General features: G+C 33.3%; 1 protein-coding gene across 4 annotated transcripts in view; it reads right to left on the bottom strand.

The window, feature by feature from the left end:
• Window positions 1–61: 61 nt before the first annotated feature.
• LOC110996259 (protein bark beetle) overlaps window positions 62–20,655 on the bottom strand; it is a 31,223-nt gene continuing 10,629 nt past the window's right edge. The window contains exons 2-17 of one of the 4 annotated variants that reach the window (XM_022263846.2): window positions 16,085–16,245; window positions 9,638–15,846; window positions 9,098–9,309; window positions 8,729–8,864; window positions 8,036–8,255; window positions 7,456–7,581; window positions 6,839–6,868; window positions 6,198–6,459; window positions 5,161–5,362; window positions 4,548–4,680; window positions 4,047–4,167; window positions 3,459–3,720; window positions 2,489–2,539; window positions 2,194–2,413; window positions 1,692–1,816; window positions 62–1,275 (exon numbers count right to left, since the gene is read on the bottom strand). In XM_022263846.2, coding sequence (XP_022119538.2) covers window positions 1,037–1,275; window positions 1,692–1,816; window positions 2,194–2,413; window positions 2,489–2,539; window positions 3,459–3,720; window positions 4,047–4,167; window positions 4,548–4,680; window positions 5,161–5,362; window positions 6,198–6,459; window positions 6,839–6,868; window positions 7,456–7,581; window positions 8,036–8,255; window positions 8,729–8,864; window positions 9,098–9,309; window positions 9,638–15,846; window positions 16,085–16,245 — 8,709 coding nt within the window. In that variant the 3' untranslated portion in view covers window positions 62–1,036. The remainder of the gene's footprint in view (window positions 1,276–1,691; window positions 1,817–2,193; window positions 2,414–2,488; window positions 2,540–3,458; window positions 3,721–4,046; window positions 4,168–4,547; window positions 4,681–5,160; window positions 5,363–6,197; window positions 6,460–6,838; window positions 6,869–7,455; window positions 7,582–8,035; window positions 8,256–8,728; window positions 8,865–9,097; window positions 9,310–9,637; window positions 15,847–16,084; window positions 16,246–20,655) is intronic. The other 3 variants (XM_022263847.2, XM_022263848.2, XM_022263849.2) reach the window with 3 other exon arrangements.

The following is a 20,655-nucleotide window of genomic DNA, read 5'->3' as shown; positions in this document are numbered from 1 at the left end:
TTTCAGGTTTTAAATAATAACGGCCATTTCATCAAAGATTTAAAAATATAAAACAACTGAAAACTGTAATATTTATCTTTTAATTATTAAAATATTTTTATGCTTACCATAATTTGATTTATCAAATGAAAATTTCTAACAAAAACTTTGTACACACAATAGCAACAGCATTGTATTGTTTCGAAGTGTTCAAAAAGAACAGAGAACTAGGTATAAAATCTTAATATACATATAAAAAAGACGTAAGATATTTAATAAACATATGGTGTAGTAAATACATGATTACAATAGGTAATTACTTTCATATAAAATAAAGTCTTAGACTTAAGGACGGACACGATTACGAACGTAAAGTAATAAACTATATTTACAAAGGTTATTTCAGTAGGTACTATTAGCTAAATTAATGCCTTATCATTATTAATCAGCATCGGTACTCTGCAATTTCAATAGGTCGCTGACGGAACCTTAGAATCGCACTGTACTGTGCCAAATACCGAATTCCCAAAACAAGCTTTAGAAACTCAAATCTGCATCTACCACATTTTTTGGTGACCTACGGCTTGTACTTTGATTAATGATCTTTTCTTATACTATTTTAAGGCATATTTAGTTTCAAAGCATTCCAGCTTTCTGGGCAGACCAGAATTCTGGGTGTTAGTACACACAATTTTTAAATATTAATTTTCTCTAATACAAGGCACTAGGAAGCACGATTATCAATAAATTAAGGTATAAAAGTCTATACCTAAATCATTTTATTCAAATATGTTAAATGAATGCAGGTAATATTATCACAACTTATAAAACCCTAAGAGATCGTGCGCTTAATCCATATTAACAAGCAAAATATATAATGGAAAGTGGTTTGTATATGAAAGTTTTAAGTAAAAATACTAAAAAATAGTTCAGATAAATGCATATAGAAGGCGACATCAGTCTTATTTGACCTTAAATTTATTTTTACAACTGTGAATAAAATGTAGAAAAAGACACCATATTTTACAAATATAAATATTAGTTTGCTATATTTTTTTTACATAGCAGTCTCTAAGGGCTGACTATGCGATCTACTGGCTTCGGTCATAGTAGAATTTTCGGGGCTGTCAAAATCGAAGTTAGTCTCGAGAATCGCTTCGGATCGTGATCGTTCGTGTAACTCGGATGAGTAATCGTCGAAATCGTGCGAAGTTGGTGTCGAATCGTAACTTTGTTGTTCGTAGTTCGAGTAAATGGGTGGAGGGCTAGGAAGATCTTCTTCGTAGGTAGGTACCTCTGTAAGTAATCGAATTGAATGTGAACAAATAGTGGCGACAATAAATACATATTTTTAGAGAAATATTTCTTCGATAGTGCAACACTTAATGTAAAAGAAAGGGTTTTGAGACAAAATCAAAGACAAGCGTTACCGACTGACGTCACGAAATGGCCACGTGACAAAGCGTGACCTAATGTCATTTTCATACAAATTCTTTTTGATATAGTGGGTCACGTCTATCCGAAAATGATTTTGTCTCGAACCTCTGAAATGTGTCTATTGGTAATTCTATAATCTTTATTAACCTGTGGCTATATTATACAGACTGTGTGACTCTAAATAACGACTATTTATTAAAAAGTTATTTAATACGAATAAAAGCTATTTGATTACCCAATATTAAAATATATTTTTGAAAATGTCAATCTATTACCTGGAGCACGTCTTTGACTAAATGTTGTAGTGGAGAGAGGAGCTGGGGCTTCTTCAGGCATACGAGACCTTAATTCCATCAAGAAGGAAAGCTTCTGCTGTGGATCGTAAGATGGCGCTCCATATCTGTTACATTTAATGTTTGTATCTTTTGTTAGAAAACAATATATACATATGCAATTTAGTTTTAATAAAATAATGTATATTATATTCGAATTGAGACCAATGATTTAAAAATTATCATGGTGTACTGTTTCAAACCTACGTAGATAATAATTTTTATTTCTATTACATATATATATAATCTTCCAATCAAATTTTAAAATAATGATAAATAAAGACTTTGGTAACGTAAAAAGCTATTACTTATTTGTAGGTTTGTTAAATCAAAACTAGCAACATATTTTTTCAACTCTTTAAATGATAACAGTTAATGTATTAAAGTAACGCAAGAGACAACAAAAATCACCACCATGGCTAAAGCTCATACTAAAAGTTCTTACCCATATATCTTTCCCTCTCTCTCCAACTCTCGTTTCATTGCTATAGGGTCGTCGTTACTCTCTCTTAAAGGCAGAGTATCTGACGTAAAGTAAGGGGAGGTATCAGATGGTATAACATCATCGGTTAAGCCGCCCGGATGATGAATTATTGGTAACTCTTCAGTCGCTACAGTGTTCATAGATGGCGCTCCACTTGTTGCACCTGAGTTGTCTCTGTAACCTGAAAAATACTCAAGTCAACAATTTGAAGTTCCGAACTAAATGTATTTTTGTTGAACATTTTCACCGTGCTTACCGCGGCCATGGATATCTTCAACATCAAGAGGCTTACGAGTGTGTTGCCGGCCTTTAAGGAAATAGTACGTAAATAGTCTTTTCTTGACTTGATGTTAATTCTCATTCAAAATCTTTTTACTCAGCGTCTTATATTAATGGATGTATATAAAAGTAGTTAAGTACAGTGCCACATACATTTATTGGCTGGTTTAAATTGGTACTACCGTCGCCATTTTGAAATGTCAGACTGACATTGTTTATTTTCTGTAATTTCTTGGTGCGTAGAATAAAAAATCATTCTACTATCTACCAACATCTAATAAAAATCGCACTAAAATGTCTAATTTTTATCTTGCATTATTAATTATAATGGCAAGGTTATCATCATATTAATAGTACGGTTAAACAAAACCTATAATAGGTTTGTTACCTTAATATCAGTTGTCCCAAGTTTTGGTCACATTTATTAAAACCTAGAACTGTATTTTATAGATATGTACTAGAAAACATTGATTTATTAAGATATTTTAATAAATTATTAAGTTTAAGCGTGCATGAGTTAAAATTATTCCCCTTATAATGGTTAATTTTTATTTACTGGCAATACTTATATCCTTGACAGCTACGATCTTATCGACCAAAAAAGTATGTGGTTCTATTATTTATTATAGTATTCTAGTTTTAATTTTAAATATTTTTTTTGGTTACAAAATTAACTTATAGAATAATATATAGAAAGAATAAAACACATAATAGAATCGTTGTAATTTAAGCCGTTCGCGTAAGAGTTCTCACAAATATTTTATTAATGTACATGTTATCTAGGAGATCCTCACCCAATTATCAAGGGCGCAGAGAGCCATATAAATATTTTTTTAATACATTAATTACGAAAAGTCGATCGATTTTTTAGACGAGGAATGGGGGCAGGTAGGTTACATGTTATAAAAGCGTTTATTTAGTTTCAACCGACGAATTAAACAACTCACCCTCATTTCTAAAAGCCAGGTTAAATGGTCTATTCACATTCTGCGGTACACTGTATTCGGGCGACGCTGGCTTCTTATTAAACGAACTATGTTTTAATTGAATGATATTATTTGGATTATGTGCTTCGTATATATCGAAACTCTGAGTGTCCTCCAATGAGGAATTAAATTGACTTTTCTCCATAGATTCCATAGATGTTGTGGAAGCAAGCATTTTCTTATAGTCAGAGGCTTTTGTTAGGGTATCTGTTGATCGGGTACTCTGTAAAAAATATTAATTGTCAAATTACAAACAGGGTATTTATAATTATTTTATGATCAAATTACCTAGGAATATTTTGAATATGCGTACGTATATTGTGTACGCGTAAACGAACATACGTGGAGTTGTAACGAGATTTTTGGTACTCTAAGGCTGGTTTCATAATTGAAAGGACTAACAAATATGTAGAACATCGTTCAATATTCCTTTTGTCAAACACCGAACGCAGTAAAACAAATAAAAAAATGTTGAACTACTATTATCGTTAGTCAAAGGAACGATATTCAAAATTAAAAAAAAACGTAAAATAATGAAAGAAACCTTACCATTTGTGTCATTTTCCGCCTGTATGTGTTGTCGGGAAAGCCTCCGTTTATACTTCCAATAGAACGGACTGAGTGAAGAGACTGCCTTATAGAGTTGCGTCTTTCCAATCGTTGAAGATGTCTAAAAGATAAATTGTAATTGGACTTTATTTTATTGTTTTTCTTTTATTTTATTATTTACTTTTACTATTCCTTAACATGGGAAAGACTTTATTAAAAGATATTATATTTGTACTTCAATCATCTGGGACTACATTACATGGCTGTAATTGTACTCAACTAATTTTCTTATAAAAGTTCTTAATCAAATTATTTTTACAATGTCTGCTGAATGCTAGTTGGAATACTAATGTAAAATGTGATCTTAGTTTAAGTTAATTGCTATTATATTACTGTTATTGAAGACTTCTATTTTGTTTAATACTTTAAATACCCTCTCAAAATTCTCTCTCTATATATATATATACTATATCTATCGGTTAGTAGAAGATATAAATATACCTGTGCTTTGATTTTGAGTACCAACAGATCAATGCAAGTATGACTAAAATCACTGCAGCTACCAGCACTCCGATAAAGGCTACAGCCAAAGTATCACCTTGCCATGACAGCGGGTCTATTTTTATCTTTGGATCTGAAAATATTAAAACAATAAATAAAGAATAAATATTTGTTTTTTGGAGTTAGTTTGTAGTCAAGTAGGTTTTCGTTCGGATTTAATCTCGGCAAAAATCGGTAGGAGGAATTAGTCCAAATAGTTTTAGATAAGGATGTTCTAACTGATCTTATCACTGGTAAACTAAATTCGGCCGGTCAATTTAGACAATTAAAGGTGCATAAAATCCCAACAAGCTGAAAATCAGTAAAATTTCGTGTTTTGGCAAGATTTTTACCTTTTCAATAGTAATCATTATAATTCTGTCGATTTATACTAAAGCATACACCTAATTTTAATTAAAATTTTACAATTATTTCGTTAATTTCTGAATTTTCCGTGTATACAGAACGGTCGGATTTTATTTTAAAATTCTCTACAGAAACAAAGCATAAGCAAAACTCAAAGAAGCTTTACAACTGTTTGCAGCGAATAGAACATAATTAAGATTGTACTTACCAATTTCACAAATGAACGCATTCTTCTGATTACAGTCAGTAATTTCGATATTGGAGAAGGCAAACGATGTACACTGAGTCACGTAGTCGATGTGATTCACCCACACACGATCGCCATATTGGAACCACTGATTCTGACGTTGAATGAAATCGTATAACGCTGCATAATTGCCTGATACGTACGGCATTGATGCGTTATCGGACTGGAATAAATATATACATAATAATAGTGTTGGTCTAGTGTATTAGGGCACCCTTAATTAGTGCACCCCTGAAGTCGGGCGTTAAAAAGTGCACCATTGCAGTTTTGTATGTTCTCAATTAGTAGTTGCTCCTACAGTGAAAGCAAATATAGTGAGGAATCCTACTGAAACTACCTCTGTGAGACAAATGCCTCAAATCCGAAAATCGATGTCAGTGTCAGATGTCGGCTGATCACCGCCTCAGATCAAACGTATGCAATCTGATCAGAGACTTTTATTACTTAGGGTTGAAGTATTATTTTCGTTTAGCACACGCATTCATTCAAAAATATTTAAACGGAATTAATATAAAGTTAGTTTTAGATGGAATCTCTTGAATACTGCATTTAAATAAACAAACGCACATTGTTCTTTAAAAAAAATGTTATCACTCATTCTTTTTTTCTTTGATTCTTGTTACTTTGTGTTTCTGTGTGTTTTGGTGGTAATAGTATAGTCACGATTTTGTAACAAAAATTAGGAGCTAAAGAATTAAATACCTAATATTATGAAAACTAGTTGATAAAAGGGCCCGGGACTAGTGCTGGGCAGGCTGCCTCTAATTAATTTGATATATTTGTTTTAAATATTGTTTGATGATTTGCTTTTTTAAAAGAGTACCGAGAGTTTTTTACGCCGGATTTTTCTCTCGGCCTACACCCTCTGTATTTGCCGATGAGTAGGGATGCCTACAAGTTTGAATTGATTGACGTGGAATAAGTGATACCTAGAAGATCTTATGTTCCAAAATAAACGTATTTTATTTTTATTTTATTTTATTTCATGAGTAACTCACCAAACAGAACAGTCTTGCCTCTTCATACGTCATAGGAGCACCCACATACATATAGCAAGTTCCGGCCACAGAATCCCACCCTGGGGGGCATTTTCCCCCTCCGAGTACTGTCAAATTGTTCATATAGTATGGTCTATAATCGACTTCTAATAGTAATGGATTATCAGACTGATCTCGAATTCGACCGGCAACCGCTAAACTCTCATTGTAACTCCAGTAGTTATGTTTCGCGTCTATTCTAGTACGCCAAAGATCTAGGGCGCTGAAAGTATGGAAAAATATATATAAGGTATTCCAAACCACATCAAAGCCCAATTTTGCTTGAAAAAAAAAAGGATGACATTCCCTAAAACTAAACCTAAAAATGCTCAGTATTAGCTTCAGGCAAACACAATATGAAAGACATCTTTTATATCCTATACATGAAATTATTGAGCCGAAAGTAAACTCATTTCTGCTTCAGTTTTAAAGCACATTTTTTTACGATTTCAACCTGTGTTTAACAGTTAATATTTCGCCAGAAATCGAACCCAGGAACGTAGTAGACGTCACGGTATAAAGAATGTATTTATAATATCAAAACTACTTTTAACCATGAAAATTAAATCATTTGACATATGTATTAGAAATTAACCACTCACCTCAACGCATTCGGGTTATAATCGAAAAAGCTAGTCCCGCCAGCCATGCAACAAAAACATGCAATTTATTACCAGACCTCTTAATACTATTCCATTTACATGTATATGATATTCTTAGCTACCACAGTTCATGCAATTTCAATGAAAAGCAATGTCTTATTACCGCAGCAATATCAGTTCGGGCATAAAACATACAATTAATATGTACTATATTAATTTTATACAAGTAGATATAATTTATTAGAAACAAATACAATTTCATTAATTTTAATTAAAACTTTACTTTAAATACTAATTTTATTAAAGATTAAATGTTCTTCCGTTAGTCGGGCATTAATATTGGGATCCGAGTAATTTAGATAATAATCGTTATTAACACTGATAAATTAATGTTATCACTGTAACATCATCTATTATTACACATTATTTTCAAATATACAACCATACATATATTTATAAATATATATTTATACCGCTAGACTAGGTTGCTCTTGGTGGGTATTACCTACCCAATCGCTGGACCTATTATGAAATTGGGTAGGAAGAAGCTACTTAAACTACATCGGGGAGTTTCGGAGAATTGATGTCAATGATATTTTGGAAAAGAAAGGACTTACATGGATCGATTGACTGTGACCATTTCATAGTCGTTATCAGGGTTGAAGAAAATATTGTCGACGTAATGTTGGCCTGCCGTACCTGCTACCACAGTGGCGCGGCATTCGCGGTCCAATGCGTAGTTTCTGGAATATACAAAAAAAAACATTTAAACTACGTGCGTACTGTACGGCACGTGCGTGGTGAAAGGTATTTGATGGAGTTTCTGTATTGCTTTCATTCCGATATTTGAGGCTGAACAAAATTAAAAGTTTTGATAGAAACTGTAGTGTACTGTACTTAGATTTTTTTTGACAATTATACAGTAATTTAAAATGGTATTTACCATGTTTATTGTTCTGTGCTGAAAGCCAATAAATAACGAATTATTATTTTATATTGAGAGACCAAGTTTATATCAAGCTACTCGTATGATAAGCATATCAAAATATCGACTTTTTTTGCACAAGTGTTATACATATATACACTTTAGTAAAACTTTTAAATGGATAAAACGCGACTACGACTGCTATACACCACTCGAAATATAGTAAAGAATTGATGATAAAAATAATCTCTTTTAAAAGATTTTTAACTTACTTATAGAAACCATTATGCGATGTAGTCTGATATATGGGCAGGCGCACTTTGTCAAAGCCTGATATTTCCAATATCCTCATTCCTGTGTTATCATGGACATAGTTGTGAGTGAAGTTAGACACAACTTGTCGTAACACGATGACATCTTTGTATCTAGCTCGGTTACGTGTGAAGTAGTTCCTGTAGATTGTTACTTCCTGGTACGGTGATGATTGACGACCTAAAATTTATAATTATAATTACCAAACCAGCAGTGTTTGCCTAGCTTCTGCGTGTTCTGTATCCCTGAAGTAGTAGGTTCGAACAGTCATTTCACCAATATATTTTTTGTCTATGTACGCATTTAACTCTCACTTGTACAGTGAGGATGTCTTAAACCCAAAAATCAACGGCGTGTCTAAGAAGTATCAAATTCCCTATTAGAAAAAACAAATGATCACGAAACAGATACAGAAATCGGAGACCTATGTTTCATAGACATAGACATAGACAAAAGACCTAGAAGGTTGTAGACACGGCTTTTTTAATTTTTTAATTTTGAATCTGCTTTTACAATGACAATTTAAAATCTGATTACACTTGGGATTCACGCATCTTCTACCAATCATACATTGTCTCTTTGTAAAACCAGCTGTCAGTGGAGGTATTTTCAAAACGATACGATTTAGGGGGTTTAAAGAAATTAAATATTACCTTCAAGTTGAAGACAGGGAAGATCATGGTTCGCATAGAATAAGTTATTGTGTATCCATCCCCTTAGCGATGTGGCCGAACCTCGAGAATCAGCTCTCGCCAACAAACCACCAACATTGTTGCGCACTAAATTGTTCTGGAAATAATTTAAATGAATAAATTCCACCGTATTAAAAACACAACACATACATTTTTGATGCTGTAGAGATAGTTTCAGCACGTATATAACTATTTATATAAGAAATTTGTGCTAGTCGAAAAAACAAAATTACGAACACGCGTCGAATAGTTAACCTTTTTGCGAGAGAGATTCGATATCATTTATAATGTAAAATCTGTTATGACGAAAATAATTATATATATACATACTCTAAAAACGAGTGTCTGCGTGTTTTGCACATCAACCCTCACAGTAGCTTGACAAGTTGTGAAGTTTCCGTATAATTTCAGACAGTTATCATTGAATTCGTTCCGTATTACCGCCACAAGAGGATTCACTTCACCCACCGATTGATAAGTGATTGCACCATCACGGTTTCTTGTGAAGACGCTGTTAGATATATTATGCTGAACGTCTCGATCTGAAACACATATCCAAATATTGGTAACATTATGGAACAGTGACCAATACGATTTTGTACAGTACACCTAAGCCGTTCCTCGTGGAAGTACTGCATCGTTTGCTATAGTATAGTAGAATATGAATTATGTTCGAAAGTTCAAGTAAGGTATTGAATACATATTCAAGTAGTTCCAAAAACTTTTTTGTTACTATGGATGGGCGTACTCAGAAGAGTTACTTTTAAATTTTAATACTTATAATCAAATTCTACGTAGACCCTTTTACACGATATAACGACTACGGTAAAATCAAAAATTAATTATATTTTACAAGTATATTATACTTACTTATCCCTATTGCTGATATTGGTAATGTCACAATTTCCGCAATGAAACCATGAACAGACGATGCACCATTCGCAAAGAGCTTAACACTTAAACTCGCGCCTTCACTTTTAAACAGTTTCTTTTCATCGGGCGACCCATTCTCTAGGTATCCAATCTGCGGTGCTGTGATATTGTAAATGTCTCCATCATAAAGCGTAATAGAATCTCGTTTTCCATAATTCAGCGTATGGTTGAATAGGTTAAACTGAAGTAGTCTGAATCCAAAAGGCTTCACACGATATATACTCTTGAATATCTTCACACAGTTCACAGGATTATTATCGTACTTGTAATATAGAATTACCCTCTCTTCAACTGTAATCACTTTGGAACTGTCGCATATATCAATAAATGAAAACAAATGATATGGTAAATTCAGGTCTTTCAGGGGTGTAAAGCTAGATTCTTCAGATTCTCTGCCTTCGCCAGTCATTGATATAGCGTTAACCCCTTCTCCAAGAATGTCGACCAGAGAGTTAAATCGCATATCAATCGTGTCAGTGGGAGAAACTATATTGATACCGTGGTGCGCACACTGTGTTATATTTACGTTTCGTATTTGCGGATTCTTTATGATACTCTGAATGGCTGGTGATTTTTCGTTATGCAAAATACCCGCCCCAATTATTTGAATATTACGAAGAGTACTTTCAACTTTTTTCATCGTTTCATGTGTGTGATGATCATGAATTCTATGTTCGTAAAGTGAATATTCAAACTCTGGATTGGTAAATCTTATTCCTCCCCAATAATCAAGGTTTTCTTCCAAGTTCCGATTACCACAGTGTATGAATATAAAATCAGAGTCCCATTTGCATTCATGCCGGTGTCCGTAAAGTTGTCCGTTTAATCGAATAGGGCAATCTTCATAACGCTCTTCGATACCTACACATTGTAAGGGTTCTGGCCACGACCAAATTCTAGATAATGAGTTACTGTGGTATTCAACTCGGCGATCGTGAGCGAAAAATACGTTTATTGGATCAAAACCTAACTCTCGACAAACAACTTGTGCGTTTCTTTCAGTAAAACGACTATCGCACATCGGGACCCACTGTAACGTAGTTTTATTGTAGTATTCTAAAAATCCTTCAGTCTTTCTGTCTATATCCTTAACATTATTAGAGCAATTCCTTCCAGTGCAGAGACGTATCGAATCTTGAACAACTAGTGATTCTAACTGCCTCTGTTGTCTATGTTTTACATGTCTCCTAGAGTATTGACTAATTTCCCTTTTCGCTAAACGATTTTCGGTGTTGCCACGAGTGATTGGCCTCATTATGATTGGCATATGACTATGGCCAATAGCATTTACAGTTCCCATTACTAGGATGCCAACACTAGGTGCAAATTCTAGTATTACTCCAGGATTTACAGTGAGTGTAACGTCTGGCAAAATTGTTATGTCTGATTTAATTATGTAAGGGTCCATTCGTGGATCCAAAATGAGATCAGATGTTAGGCGACCTCCAAGTTCATTTACATCAACAATTCTCTCTTGTGTAAATGTTACAGATACACTAGAGTCAAAGCTATCTTCTAATAAATACGGTAAGTAGTTTGCAATAGCGTGATTATTCCAGTCATCAAAATCAAATATTTGTTTCCTTATTTCTTTTTCATCTGTAGAACCCCACCAATTTTCTGTTACATCCAAAAGATTGTTAGTTTTTGCTGTTTTTATACCAGCCACTAAGGAATATTCGACGGCGTTATTTCCGAATACATTTCTAGAGACTTTAACTTTTTGTATACCTTTAAACCCTATGACATATGTTGGTTCAATATTCGTTACAAGCAACCCTCGATTGGTTTGAGAGTATTTATTGTTTTTGACTTGATTATAAACAAAAACCGCATAAACAAATCCCATTATTTCACTTTGACTGTCCATGTGAAACTGGACCATGAATCTCCCATTATTTCTTTCAATTAAATTACCATCGATCTTCATTTTCTTTTCCATACCACGAACAGATATCAAGCCAGTATAACAAATGTTGTCTGTAAAAATATTTTTGGTCAAATTAACTTCTGCAAAATGTCCATCAATGACTAAACCAAAGTTGTAATTATTTCTCCAAGTATTGTTGTTCATGTAGACCGAATGTGTGAAATTTTCATTATATTTCCAAACATATGGAAGAGCAATATCGAACCCGCCATATTTATTTCTTTCAATAGTGTTATCTTGAAGTACATAATGATATAAATTATTCGAACTTCTCAAGTCTCGTGCAAAGTGATATATGCCTTTGCCATTATCAGTGATAGTAGTTTTATTAACCATTATTGTTATTTCAGTTATATTACTTTCATGAATATCCCAAAATGGTGTATTAATGTACACCGCTTCTTCTAAATTACGTGTGATATCACAATTTATAATTTTGATAGTTTCATTGGCTTTTCTAAGAAAATGGTCGCCAATTTCATTTAAATATCTGTTATAGTAAAAAGCCATGATTCCTTTTGTGTTTCCTCTTATCTTTGAATTTGTGATCGTGAATGTCGGAACGGGTCCTTTTATTATCTTGTTCCGGATGTTTTGTACTGGAGCTACAACAGTACTCACCACTAAGATGACTCCACCCAATGCATTATACCCACTACCATATTTTAATACTACTCCGAAACTATTACTTGTTGTTGGGAAAGTTGAAAGATCCCGATCAAGACACCATACAGTACTTCCTTCGTTAATATTTTGCGAGTCATATATACAAATACTTTCACTTGAAAAATTGTGAATAGGATTTAGTAGTTGCAATCCAAGAACATAACCAGGATTGCATTTGATGTTATAAGTCCTTACAATATTTTCTCCAAATTGTTTATTGAAAACAATATGCCTGGTTTCACCATTAGCAAGAGAAATATCAGTTTGATACTCAGGAATTATAATAGGTCGATAGCTTGATTCATCCATATTAAAAGTAGGATCCAAATTAAACCAACCTGCTAATTCTCTTTGTTGGGCTCCGGTCAAATGTGGATTATGAAATATTCCTGCTACTTTATTATTTTCAATAACTGAACTGTATACTTTCACTCCTAATTGTTTAAAGCTTATACCGCTCCCTTTATTATTACTAAACTCAGAATTTCTAATAGTGTTTACGGCATCTGCACCATACAGATCTGAATATAAAATACCTAACCCATCATGATAGTTGTTGACAATTCGAACGCTTTCTAAACCATGTCGAGCAAAATCTATTTGAAGAGCTGGCTTAAAAACGTTTGAAGAATAATCAAGCAAACCTGCTTTTTCAATAGTAACATATTGCAGATCAGCGCGTTCCGCAATTACACTAAAACGAACTCCGGCCCAACTTGTTTCATAGCAGCGTATGCCTACGTCGTTTTCATGTGTACATGAATTTTCAAAACTATCAATCGTCTCGGCTTTACATTTTGTTATATCATTATCGAACTCTGTACATTCTACATTAGATAAAACGATGTCTTCAGTCAGACCAGCATTTGGTATTTCATTAGGCTCTAGAAACCAATCTTCAGGATTAAGAGCTAATCCAAGTTGATTGCATACCAAGGCAGCATTTATAATATTCCATTTGTAATTACAAACAGTTCCCCACTTGCCATCAACACGTACTTGCAGCCGACCTTCAAATTGATTCTTACCGCCTAGTAATCTTATTGGAACAACTGGTTCTATATATCCAGGAGTTGTTGGTTCTACTTCTGGATCTATTTCATATACAGTATCATTACTCATTACGACCTCTTCTTTAAGAGTAAATGAAATATCATTAGGTCTTTTACCTCTGGCGTCTAGTTTTCCAGCGACCATCATTCCAATAGCCGGTGGAAATTTTAATGTAACACCAGATTGTAAAATTAGTTTACCACCTGGTCGAATATTTATATCTTTCATCACATCATATTCTCCTTGCCGTAATATTTCTATACCCTCAACTTCTCCACCAACAATGTTGGTACCAGGCACATTAAACTGTGGAACATACAATGAGTTATAATTAATTTGAGTAGCACCAGGGTTACTGCTGTGTAATAAATAAGGCATATACAAAATTTTTGCTAAATTAAATCTGTCTTTTCTGTGAAATAACCTATTATAAACCTTTTCTTCTTCACCAAAACCTAACCAATTATATGTACAATTAAGTATTTTGCTTTGGTCTTCCACGTGAGAACCTATTTCGTATTGAGCTTCGGGGTTATGAATTATATTTCTAAAAACATCAATATTACTTGATGCCAATACTATTGTAGCAGCCACCCGACTCCTAGGTGTTAATTGTGGTGACCCATCGTTAATTTCAAATGGTTCCTTTATTTTATTATCTCTTAAATAATTTCTTGAAAATAATATATATTGAAGATCACTGTAGGGAGACAATCCAAGATTAACGACAAACGGTCCTTGATTACCGAAAAAATAGTTGTGCTGAATATTAAATTGGGCTGGGAGCTTCTCAAATTCCTCTAAGTACTTTCCTTCTATTCTGTTTAAAATTAAAATTGCACCATATTCTCCATGCTCAAAGTAATTGTATTCTATTTTACCCATTACATTTATGGCAGGTTGAATTTTAATAGGAACACGAAGGTTTTGATAGAATCTATTGTGCCCAATTTGCAGATTTAGCAATTTACGCGGTTCATTATAGAGCCAACATGTAGTTATATCTAATGTGGTTTCTGTACTTGAATTAAACCAGTTTCCAGTTACATTAATCCAACTGTCACCACAAAAATTTCCATGCAATATGCCAATATCTAAATTTTTAAATATTTCAGAATATTCAACAACAGTGGTTTGATTTGTTGGAATATATTCAGTTTCCTGTGTATTATTTATCCACACTGCTATGCCATATCTCTGGTTGGAGCTAATAATACTTCTAGATATATTGCGGTTTCCTCCAGTAACCGTGACATTAATTCCATCACCTTGATTAAAGGATATTCTACTTTCCGTAATGTTGACATCGCCTGCCCCATTTACAACCTGCAGTCCGGCAACGTGGTTATTATTTGAAATTGAAGTTCTATGAATATGAATTTGCGATCGTAAATTTTCAATTACGACACCTCGACCATTATTATCCGAAATAATAGAATCGGTCACATTTAAATCATATGTTTTGCTTATCCCTGACGTCAATCGAAGAAACCCAACTATATCAGTCCTAGTATTTGCATGAAATCTCACATACATTCTGCTTCTGCTGGATGTTACACTTTGGGGTCGTGTATAATTACGAATACTGAATTCCATAAGTAACTTGTCTTCAGCAGTTAAACCATCATATACATAGATATGCCCAGTGTCATTTTTATTTGTTAAAAGCTTTATAAAGCTCAGTGTTAGAACGTGATCAGATCTCGTATAAAATTTCTGATGACAATCTCGTTCCATGTTTGAATATCTTGACTGTTCTATAGACATCGTTATGGGAAAGGTTTGACTAGGTGTAGATGCGAGAGTACAAAGGTCAAAGACTCCTGCACGATCAAATCGCTCGTCAATATTCATTTCGTGCACCACGTATTTGACTCCGTCGCCACCGTTGTCGTGAATCAGGCAATTTTCTATCTTGGTCATGCCGTACGTTGAATTTACATAAACGCCGTAGCCTCTATTGTTTTGTATCGTACAGTTGTTTATGACTATCGGTGCGTTAGGTGATGTCACGTTGATGGCATTGAAAGCTGAATTGGATATTTCAATATCTTCCATTACTGGAGGCACGCCAATAACGTCAATCGCACTCGTCGCGTTGTTATCTCTACCCAATCCTGCATTCTTTACAACTATGTGAGATAATCTTGACATTGAAGTGGGGACATAGAGAGTATTTTCCTCTGTCAGGATCCTCTCGTACACTGCATTTTCGAAACGTAATCCGCGCCAATGTGTACCGTAGTTTCTAAGTTCGTTGTCATCATGATGAGGTAGACATTGAATAGCTAGATCGGGATGATAATCACAGACTCCAGAGCCGAGTTGTCGTGACTGCCAATCGCATTGAAAGAGGTCGTATTCTGTACCCTTACACTTGGGCTCTTCAAACAAAAGTCGTGCACGCCGACCGGGTTGACGATCCATCCAATTGTAAAATGTTCCACCCATGAAGCCTAATTGCCTGCAAGCCGTTTCCATGTCGTTAACGGTCCAACTAGAAAAACACAAAGAAAATGTTAACCAATGTTGCAACAACGTACTGAATTCAAAATGATGTATTTAATATTAACTGAAAATTTGGTAAATTGCATTTTAATTTACGTAAATTAGTCCATCTATTATTTTGACTAAAAAACTTAGACTTAGATCTTAGCAATCTGTGATTTGTTAACTTAACGCGATTTTATAAACATTATATATATACATTCCTATATACCGTAAAATGGACTTACTTCCTTGAATTTGTACACACAGATCTCCATTGCCCTCTATGCAGTAATTGCACTCTTCCAGCCAAAATCGAAGGCCCATCAACTAGACGCACGTCTGGAAATGCTTTAGAAGATTGACGTTCCTCTGTGCTGGTAAATGTTATTTTACTGTCTGTTTCTCCCTGAAATAGAAATAACATTTATTATAGATCAATTTTGTCACAACCATATTTTGTAATTAATAATTTATTATTATTGACATGATGTAAAATGTACTTATTATAAATAGCTATTTATGCTAAACAAATAGTACTCATTCAATTCACCATAAAAAATAAGCAATATTTTTAGACAATACCGTAATTTAACTGTAACTGTTACAGAAACCGGAATCACAGTAGGCTAACCCTTAGTTTTCGTAACATCTTAACAATATGAATTCTGGCGCATGTCCGGCTATTCATACCACGAATTATTGACGCTTTCATCACGATAAAGCGATTCTTTCCAAAGCAACAATGTCTTGGTTCATACAAACATAATCGATTAAAATGTGAATTTGCACTAAGTTAGTTCACATACTGTTCAAATTGCTACATTATTGTTAACAAAAGCTGTGAAACCAGATATTTGCAGTCCACTCAAAACAAGGGAATTTCATATATGCTCATGTCTAAGAGTTTTGGCCAGCAAGGAAACATCTGGAGCAGACTATGTGTTTCCACCGGCTATCTGTTACCCACATACACATTATTAGTAGTTTAAAATGTGAACAGACGCGACGTGAAATTGCTCAGAAAAAGTATCAATAGCAAAAATAATACTATGTCTACTAAATAAGCTGTGAAGTCATCAGGAGACTGATGTAGATACAATACTTTTAAGAACTTTGGCATTGCATTTATGCAATAATTTCTGAGTAAACAATTTCGAATATTATAATATTAAGTAATTTAGAAATATAATTTTAACCATTTAGTTATAAGATTGTTGTTTCCAAATATTTACGTTTATAATTAATATGGATTTAGGACGTCGCGTCATCGTTTAGCTCTTAAATATATCAAATACAGCTTGTAATAAAAACATGTCAAAACTGTTCACACAATGTAATCTTTAGATGTACAGTTCCTGTAATTAAAGTCAATAAATTAACATAATCCATCGAAAAAAGCCCATCAGAGCCACCTATGTGTTTAATGCATATTGCCCTTGCACTTGGCTTCCTGCCTTTAGAAGCACCCCATTCATAACGTCACGAACGACTGACTTAACTGTTACGAAATTGCCACCTTTGTGTAAAATACAGTAATATTTTTCTTTTTGAAATGTGTGTTGTAATACGTATTCACTAGCTACTTTAATATGCCTTTACTATCTTAATTAAAATTTTCACTGAAATTTTCTTAAATTATGATTTACATATTAGCATTAAAATTTTAAATTACAGAAATTTAGGTGACACCGTACTTACAATTTGATTAAACAATACGACTACTTACTGTTTATAAACTATTAATTATTCCCATACTATTTATTATATTTAAAATAAATCCTCGTTTCAAAAATATTATTGAGAAAATATATAAATATTTTTCTCATAAACTCTCTTGTTTATCATTATTTAGTTACGAAATGTTACACATATTGAAGCATAGTATAGTAATTATCGGTAGTTGTTATATGTGAGCTTGTTTTTTTAAGTTTAATTATTAAAGCACAAACAAGGTAAAAAGCGGTAAACAAAATTAATTTTAGCCTTGATAAAATTAACGAAATTTGTCTTCTATTTTTATATACTAAGGCCTTGAATATGAAACTGCATTTAATATGATACGTTATTTAAGGCAGGTCTTAGAACCGTTATTAAACTGATACGGACGGCTGGTTTTATTACGAAATAGACAAAAAATTGTCTCTTCATATAAACAAGGACTGCGTCTAGGAATGTGATGAGTCAGCGGGGTTAGTGCACGCTAGGAATAAAAGTTAGACGCGCAGGTATTAAAGAATTATTAAGAATTATATATTAGACTATTATAGATAAGTGAGACTAGTAAGTGAGAACTTTAACTTTACACTATCATATCCAGAGTCTAGAGACTGAGATGCCAAATCAAGTTAAGCTTACTATAATATGGAGATTCTAGAGTCTAGACAGACACTTCAAGCAAATATTGTTCTAAAATCTAATATCTTCGATATGTTGTGGATAAGGGTTACCTTATTAGTTATAATATATGCTATTTAAACCAAATCGCGTATATTCAATAATAAGCTGTGCCCCGTATGACTGGTCGCTCGACCCTGACGTGGTAGGTTTAAACCCGACTTAATACCAACAGATATTGAGATGTGCGCATTTGCACCGCTCAGAAGGTCAGTTAATATGACACCTAAGGTAGCAAAGAGCTAACAGCGGGATTACAAGTGGACATATTAATTTCTAGGTGGACATTGAAGAATATCTTAAGAATTATTTGAATATCATAGAGCCGGATACTATCAGTTGTTTTTAAGTAATTTGAAGATGACGTCATGCAACATTAACACCAAAACCTGTTAAAACGACCTCCATGACGCAAATATCAGTTGTATAAAATATGTGAAATTATCGAAAAAAATTTAATCAATATGTTTTCTCTTCACTGAAAGTGTATATTATAAAATATAATACGTAGTTTACCTACTATATAAATCTACGAGTTTTACTTAAAACAGCCTTCATAATAATTCTTAAAAATAAACAAATACATTAACATAGAAGTATTAGAACTATAAGCAACCGTGAAAAGAATTTTAAAAAACAATTTGTTAATTTAGTTCAGCTAGTGAAACCATTACAATGGCACTTAGGGTGTTAACTAAAACCTTAGCACGGTAAAAAGCTATACAGAAAAGTAAGAGTACTTTCTTTGTACCTTTTTGAAAATTGATCGGTTAAGTTTAACTAGTTTTTAGTCGATCACATTTAACCTAAATTTTGTTCAACTTAAGATATCTCTCGAGGCTCAACTTTATAATATGCCTAGGCCGTATATGGTCAGTATCAAATGAATTGTTCACTGTATATTCTCTGACTTCCGCTGCGACATAAAATCCTCATCGCGTGGAATGTTAAACAGTCGCCGAACAAAGCTAGGAACACGTGTGTGATGGTATTTCAAGTTACACTTATGCTTGAAACTTCTTTTGTATGGCGATGCCAAAAATTTAAGCGCTTTTAATTCTAATACTAATCTATTAAAGGTAACAAATAATCATTTTGATTTAAAATCAGTCGATCTAAAATTAGTAACGGCTAAACGAGAGCATAAAATTATTGCATAACGATTTAAAACATTGTGAAAGGCATTTCCCATAAACTTCCGTTGTCTCATTAATCATTTTCTATGGAGTTAATCAAAATTCGTTTTAATTACTGCAGTTTTAGGCATACAACTGTTTTTTTTTCATCGAAATTTTAATACATTTACTTATGCACCCAGACTAATTTTTATTTAGTGTGGCAATTGTTTATTTACAAAATTTCGCAGCGGTAACCCTATTTAATTATTTTGTGTAGGCTTTTACTAATATTGACGTTGTTACTATGATCTTCACTATCTACAAGATAATCAACCAATTCAAGGCAAATATGAATATTATTGGCATTACTTTGGGTTAGTAGTACTATAAATTTATAAAACTCCTTAAATAGTTTTAAAGGTACAATTTACTCCGGCCTTACTACAGCATTACAGTGAATTTGTTAAGTAGCTAATCTAATAAAGTCGAGTTAATCGTTAAATGGATAAATTATAAAAGGGACGGAAAATCGGTACACACTGAAGAGATAAAACAAATTGACCTAACGGTTTATATATACTAGAAAATAATTGTGTTAATAATTACTGTAACTAAAAGCTATGCCTAGCGCAAAACGATTAAATGTAGATAATCTCTGAAAAGCATTGTCACGCTTTTCATGATCACAACCAGAGCGAGACGATGGTATCGCTGGTCGTGCTAAATGCATTAGGTACTTCATGTCACGTTTTTTGAGTAAAAAGCTCTGTAGGACATTGATTAAATGGTTTGGTCAGCTAGCCATATAAAATCCTTTTGTATATGTTGTGCTTTTTTAGCAGAGAATGGGCGGACCGCGTGTCTCAATGGGATATTTGATATAAAAAATAAAAATAATAGCAAACATTAATTATAATTAAAAATATTGACTCGTCAGTCACAAATTAGTCAAATCGACGATGACATACCATGTGACAAATATAGTGTCTGGTCTGTCACGTCTTACAAACTTAGAAGTTTAGTTTCGTCGGAGACTGTAATTGAAATAATACGTGTGTTTGTGTTATGAATGATTATTATAAATTTACACCAAGATTTTATGTTTGTTTATATCTTTACTAGCATGGTGTTTCAGGGACTGGTGCGACGCATCAACGACATTAATTATCAGATTTTTTAAAGTTATATTTCATTTAGCGCGTTAGGGAGAAATGAGAATAAATTTTTACGATGCGCACGAAAGGCAAAATTTAAATAAAATAGAGTTCAACTTAACCGTTTCAATAAAGTCTCAGAACGTCGAT

Source organism: Pieris rapae, chromosome 9, assembly GCF_905147795.1.
Source record: "Pieris rapae chromosome 9, ilPieRapa1.1, whole genome shotgun sequence".
NCBI classification, from domain to species: Eukaryota; Metazoa; Arthropoda; class Insecta; order Lepidoptera; family Pieridae; genus Pieris; species Pieris rapae.
Note: the sequence above shows the minus strand (reverse complement) of the source record. Positions and strands in the feature narration are given on the sequence as shown.